At 41.4% G+C, this 6000-nt stretch overlaps 1 protein-coding gene across 1 annotated transcript; it reads left to right on the forward strand.

Moving 5' to 3' along the window:
• Positions 1-2261: 2261 nt before the first annotated feature.
• On the forward strand, positions 2262-5553 carry spdya (speedy/RINGO cell cycle regulator family member A). Its single transcript, XM_041954527.1, has 6 exons — positions 2262-2514; positions 2633-2691; positions 2962-3047; positions 3536-3707; positions 3897-4224; positions 5492-5553. Exons 1-6 carry the CDS (start codon positions 2262-2264, stop codon positions 5551-5553), a joined length of 960 nt encoding a protein of 319 aa, XP_041810461.1.
• Positions 5554-6000: the final 447 nt, after the last annotated feature.

Below are 6000 nucleotides of genomic sequence, written 5' to 3' on the forward strand. Positions count from 1 at the left end.
TTGAGAGTGCATGTTAAAGTACATATTAACTAAACAGATTTGTGTATGAAAACTTTCAGAATTTGGTTACTCTTTAAATGCCTATATCGGATATATATATATATATATATATATATATATATATATATATATATATATATATATATATATGTCCGATCATTTTGTACGGACAGCAGTCCAATCACAATGTGCTCTTGACTTCTGGCCTCACACCTGGAGTGCACAAAAAGAACTTTTAACCCTATCCATGCCTTACATAACTAATTTAATCTCAGCATGTTCTTGTACTACACTAATTTAAACTTTTTTTTTTTTTGCTTTTGCGTTTTTCCCTTGTTTTGTTAAATTCCTATGTTTTACCTCTGTCTCTGTAATCTCTGCCAAGTCACCATTTAATGCATCATTGGTTTTGCAATAACAATTAAAAGAACCAGCTGGTTTAAGAACCCATTATACAGCTGTACTCAAATAACTTTACGTTTGCGATCAAACTATACTCAGTCAGGACACAGATCAAATATTCACCCTGGACAATGCTTATAAGCAACTGAAAACAACATAACAACATAAATGAATGCAATCAGGCTTATGTATTATTGTAGGTGTATTAAGTCAAACATAACATTTTTGGTAATGAAAGTATTGATCTTGGGCAGTTATATAATTCTTCATTAATTGCATCTCTGACATAGAGAGAGAGAGCTGCGTTTCCATTGCCCCTAGAAATGCGCAAATCCTAAATATGGCAATTAAAAAACGGTAATGGAAAAAACTAAATTTCGAAAATCCTCTCAAATATCGCAAAAACATTTTTACGCTCTCATGAGGTGGTTTTTCAGACGTGTCGATATTTAGGTGTATCGCAAAAGTGTAATGGAAACACTTTTTTCGCATTTACACTTCCCCGAGGTCAGCGGACTCCCCGTTTCGGGACGGCCGCATGCAGTCAGATACAACATCTTGTGTATTTTGTATGTTTTCTGGATCTCAATAAGTAGCAGAAAAAAACACTACAGCTGTTCCAGCTGTCATGCTGGCTGATCTGTTAAAGACAATCCGACAGCTGTAATCTTGTCCTGTGCGCACTTTGCAAAATCTAATCATTCCGTTTTCATTAATCGTGAGATGAACTTGTGATGAGTGTGTGCACCTCAGCTATGTGGGAGACACGCATGCACGCCATTACCTTTAATATTTACACATAATTGCTGATAGAAAATATGTTCAAAGGACACTTCAGTAATTTACAGTCCTGTATTCTGCTGCTGCTCCGCCGGCGCGAGCTGACGCTGTCAGAGCGAGCCTCGCGTAATAACAAAGTGATAAATAATAGGCCATTAAAATCAGTGATCACTCTAAGTCAACAGATCATTTCATCTTCAGCATTTGTGCATTCGAGTATGCGCAATCCTACAAGGCCAGGAGTATGCATGTGCTTTTTAATTATAAGGCTTTGTGTTAACTTTTACCGACGCACAGCACGCACACACATCTCGCGGGACGTTCGAGAATTTAAGACAATTTCGGCTGGTTCGCAAAACCAGGTGGGGTGGGTGGGTTGAGCCTCGCGATTGGTCCGCAGGTCCGTGCGTGCAGGTATGCTGCTGAGCGATTGGCTGGGATCCTGAGGCGCGTTCCCAAACTGGCTTCTTCTCTGGTCATTGTCCTGTAACGACTAATGACCAATTTAATCGGAGTTTTAGCTTTTTCTAAACATGGTAATTGTTGGCATTATCTCCCGTTTTTAAGGACATTATTCACTTCAGCTTTTAGCGTTATTAGGCTGTGTCCGGTTATGTCTCTGTTTCAGGTGTTGGCAGTCAACTTTTGTTCAGTTCGGATAAGCTAGCTGCTCAACTGCGCTTCGTCAATTGGAGTCAAAAGGCAAATATCCGGAGGTGAGGACTCGTTGGAGGATGTTCTTAGTGTTTATGTGAACTTTAAGTTTAAAAGCAGCAACTGTCGTTTATATTGCAGTTAACCTATCGAACTTTAAGACCAGTTTGCCATGTGAAGTTTTTTAGTTAGCCAGAGCTGGTTTGGAAACACATGCAATGAAATAAAGTTAGCATAGTTTACTAGCTAGAAGGTGTCAGCTGTTGTGCTAGCAGGCTATCTGCTAACTTAGCCTAGTGTGTGGTCGTCAGACCGTGAGATGCAGCCAGTTGAATTATTTGTACATTTATCAAACTCATCCCTCTCCCCCATTCCCTCCCAGAACACACTGGCACCTCTGAGCTACAGATCATCCAACCCGAAGCATGATGAATCATACATACAGGTGGTGCCAGACTCCCCCCTCAGTAACCGTCTGGGTCAAAGCCAACAGTTTACACTCCCGCCACATCCGAACAGATCTCCAGCTCAAAAGAGCCAGTGGCCGAGACGCCCAGGGACCAGCAGGGAAGAGCCAGCCGAGCCAGCGCCGGGAAGACATGTATTATGATCAAATGACAGTAACCCCAACTATTGGCATCCAGCGGCAGGAAATGGCGTCATTCTTTAGACTTTTTGGTAAATGAATAGCCGTAATAAAAAGCAGGTTTTAATTCAGTAGCATCTAAAGTGCTGAATCTTACTTGTAAACCCTGAAAATACTTGCCATTTGATATTAGATTGTGTTTGCTTACAGATGATGACCTGATGCAAGACTTTTTGTGGATGGACTGTTGCTGCAAAATTACCGACAAGGTAAAAAGTTCAGTAAATGTTTTGTGTGACAGAATCGTTCTGAAGCTTTTATTGCTTTTTCTTGCTGCTTTTTTTAATTGCCTGCTTGTTCTGCAACGCTAAGCACTTTTATCTTTACCTGCTTTCTTTTGACTTATTTTGTGTTTCCTGATTTATTCCTTTTTAAATGTAAATCACTTTGAATTGCAAGTTTTGTATGAAAGGTGCCATGTAAAATTTATTATTATGCTTCCAATTAACCGACTCAAACTTTTCTCTCTACTTCATCAGTACCTTCTAGCCATGACTTTTGTGTACTTCAAAAGGGCCCGCTTCACTATAGCTGAATACACCAGGAAGAATTTATTCATTGCACTGTAAGTTTCAAAGTTTTGGATCTTGATTTAGATATCTTTTCTTGTTTCCTCAACTTTTTTTTTTACAAGAATCCACAATGGACCAACTTTCGGGGTCCAACAACATTAGTAAATTTTAAAAGCAAACACTGAAAACAAACATTTAACACTTGTGTAGAAAATCTTAAAGTAAATTCAAGGGTAAACTTTGCACTCAAAGTTGGGAGTTGGGTTCTAACCCATGACCCTCAGACAAAGTATCTCATGCTCTACCGACTACATGTGCATTTTAAAAGTACCCATTTTCTGATCTGTGATGTGAACAAGACCATTGCACACTTTTCTTAAAACGGTGGACGAACTTTGAGGTTATACCAACACCCACACTTATCAAATTCTGCTTTTGTATCTTGTTTGTCTCATAAATTGTGAATCTTGTGTGTCACTTCCTTTTCTGCTGCTGCTGGCAAAAATGCTACCCTAAATTTGGCTCGTGCGCTCATCACTAGTTATCTTGCCAACACCATGGAGGAGGATGAGGAGGAGAGCAAGTACGAGATTTTTCCATGGGCGCTCGGAAAGAGCTGGAGGAAGCGGTTTCCACACTTCCTCAAGCAGCGAGACAAGCTGTGGGCTCGTATTGAGTACAGAGCGGCTGTCAGCAGGCGCTGCTGCGAAGAGGTACACACAAGTGTGATTGCCTGAGGAGACTGATAAATGGTGTTTCTCATGTTTTTGCTGCACAGTGCAGTTTTTATTGCTTTGGTTTGATACCAGAAGTTCCATCCCTGTTGTGTGTGTTTTTTTTTTTTCTGTTGGAGCTGCATTTATGTATTTCTTGGTCTGTCTCTCCCTATCTCTATCCTCCAGGTGATGGCCATTGTGCCCTCTCACTTCGTGTGGCAGCGAGCACGGTCAGAGCACCACAGCGGCGCCCAGCGGCAGTATGGTGACACTCGTATTCCCCGTGGGCCCTCTGCCTCCCCGGTTCCCTGTGCCCTATGTAACCGTGGCAGCAGTATTGATCCCTCCATGTGCTCTTCTGCACCGACCCCAAACCCTGCATTTTCCCAGCCATACACTTCCACATTGAGTTTGGAGACCACCCCACCCAGGGCTGCAGCCTTTCGCAGGGAGGCTTTGGAGACAAAGGTCCAGGCACAGCATTCCTCCTGCCGCTGTGCTGAGGAAGTACCCAGTAGGTATCACCAATACGGGTGTGCTCCGCCTCTAACAATAGCTGTGTGAAGTCTCATTTTCACATCAGTGTAAAAGCTGGACACACTCACACCCTTATATAGCCCCAAGTGGGACCTCAGCACCATGTACGTTCTGTCCTATAGCGTCCCCTACACAAACCTTAGAGGAAAAGCTGAAACATAGTTTTTTTTACCTGTTACCTAGTTGATGCAGTCTGTTGAAAATTTCGTTTTAAATGTTGGTTTTCCGGCAGACAGAACCTGTGGGATTGCAAAAATACCTGCTGCTGGGCAACAAAAAAACAATACCATCTCGATTTTCCACCCAAGGTTTGCACAGGAAACTAACTGTGACCAAACAGTACTGTGTTGATAGCTGAGTTTTGTGCAGATGTGTTAAGGTCAGAAATGGGGCTAATCCCAACCATGAAGGCCTTTCTTCAGTGTTTTTTTTTTTTTTTTTAAATGGTGCAGATGTTTTAGTGTGTATACAGTATTCCTGTTCCGATACAGCAGGACTAATAGCCAACTGAAAGGATGGCAGAATGTCATTCACAGTTAATGCATTGTGCATGTTCAGGAAGTCATCACTGCTGGATTTTAGACTTAATATGAGTTTATTAAGAGGAACATCGGCCTAGAGCAGCATCAGCATCAGCTACATTAATCACTACTCACTTCCTTAAACTGACTGTCTGGACTCTGTGTCGATGTGATTTAGCAGGATCACACCTGGGAGGTATTTTACAAAGCAGAATTAGAAAGTGAAACTGGAGAAGATGGTGCTACACTGACATCAGTTTGAAAAGAAGCTTGAATATTAGGTTTAGGAATAGGATTTTTTTTAGCACACTGATGACTCCTAGCAATACAATTTTATGTGTCTTTTCAAAGTTGTCTTGCTAATGTCTTGAAAAGACACCTGTCTGGATACCCAGATCTGTGTACCCAGTATAAATTGGGTTTGAAATTCAGCTCTTTTTTTGCCTCTTCCTCTCAAACAAGTCCCTCGCAATGTTTTACACAGTAAATGCCATATATTAAGTGAGTGTGCCTGTTAATAGCCATAGTCTAATGTAGCATTGATCATGATAAGCGATGTGTCAGACTCAGGGTGTCCATCAGCTCAGCTAAACAATGTCCTGAGAGAAAGCCTATACTCTGAAGGTTTGGCAGTTTCCTCCAGTTTAAAACGACCCTTGGACAGAACAAGGATGGCTCACTTGTGTATGACACTACTTTTTTTCCGTCTCTCCTCTTTTTTAGGAGATGAGTCTTCCTGTGGGTCCACATGTGACACCTCCATGGACTGGATCAATGTGGAGTAGAGCACCACACCACCTCAGCAGTTTGGCAACTGCCCTCCTTGTACTGACCGAGTTGTTCTGTGTTTTACTGTCACTCCTCTTTCACACCACTTTCACTCTGAAAGACAGCTCTGAATCACAAGTTTTAGTCACTAGTTTGTGTTTACATCTTCCAATTCAAACATGGTGCTGATTCAGCATAACTGGTCAGGACATAGTTAACCGTTTCAGTAGAAGTAGCTGTAAGAATGAGCTTATGTCATTCCTACATCACACTGATGGAAACATGCAGTAAGATTGATGTGGCACACCAAAGATATTTGGGAATGTTTGCACTGAGTTCTTGATATTTATTTATGTATGTATGTATGTTCTGAAGCACTTCTGGGATTGTTTGATGACCACAGATGGTGAAAGAAATAGTCAGAAAATGTAATTGTAAAGCTTTTGCCGAACCATAGTTTAGCC

Source organism: Chelmon rostratus, chromosome 15 (assembly GCF_017976325.1).
Source record: "Chelmon rostratus isolate fCheRos1 chromosome 15, fCheRos1.pri, whole genome shotgun sequence".
Classification (NCBI taxonomy): Eukaryota; Metazoa; Chordata; class Actinopteri; order Chaetodontiformes; family Chaetodontidae; genus Chelmon; species Chelmon rostratus.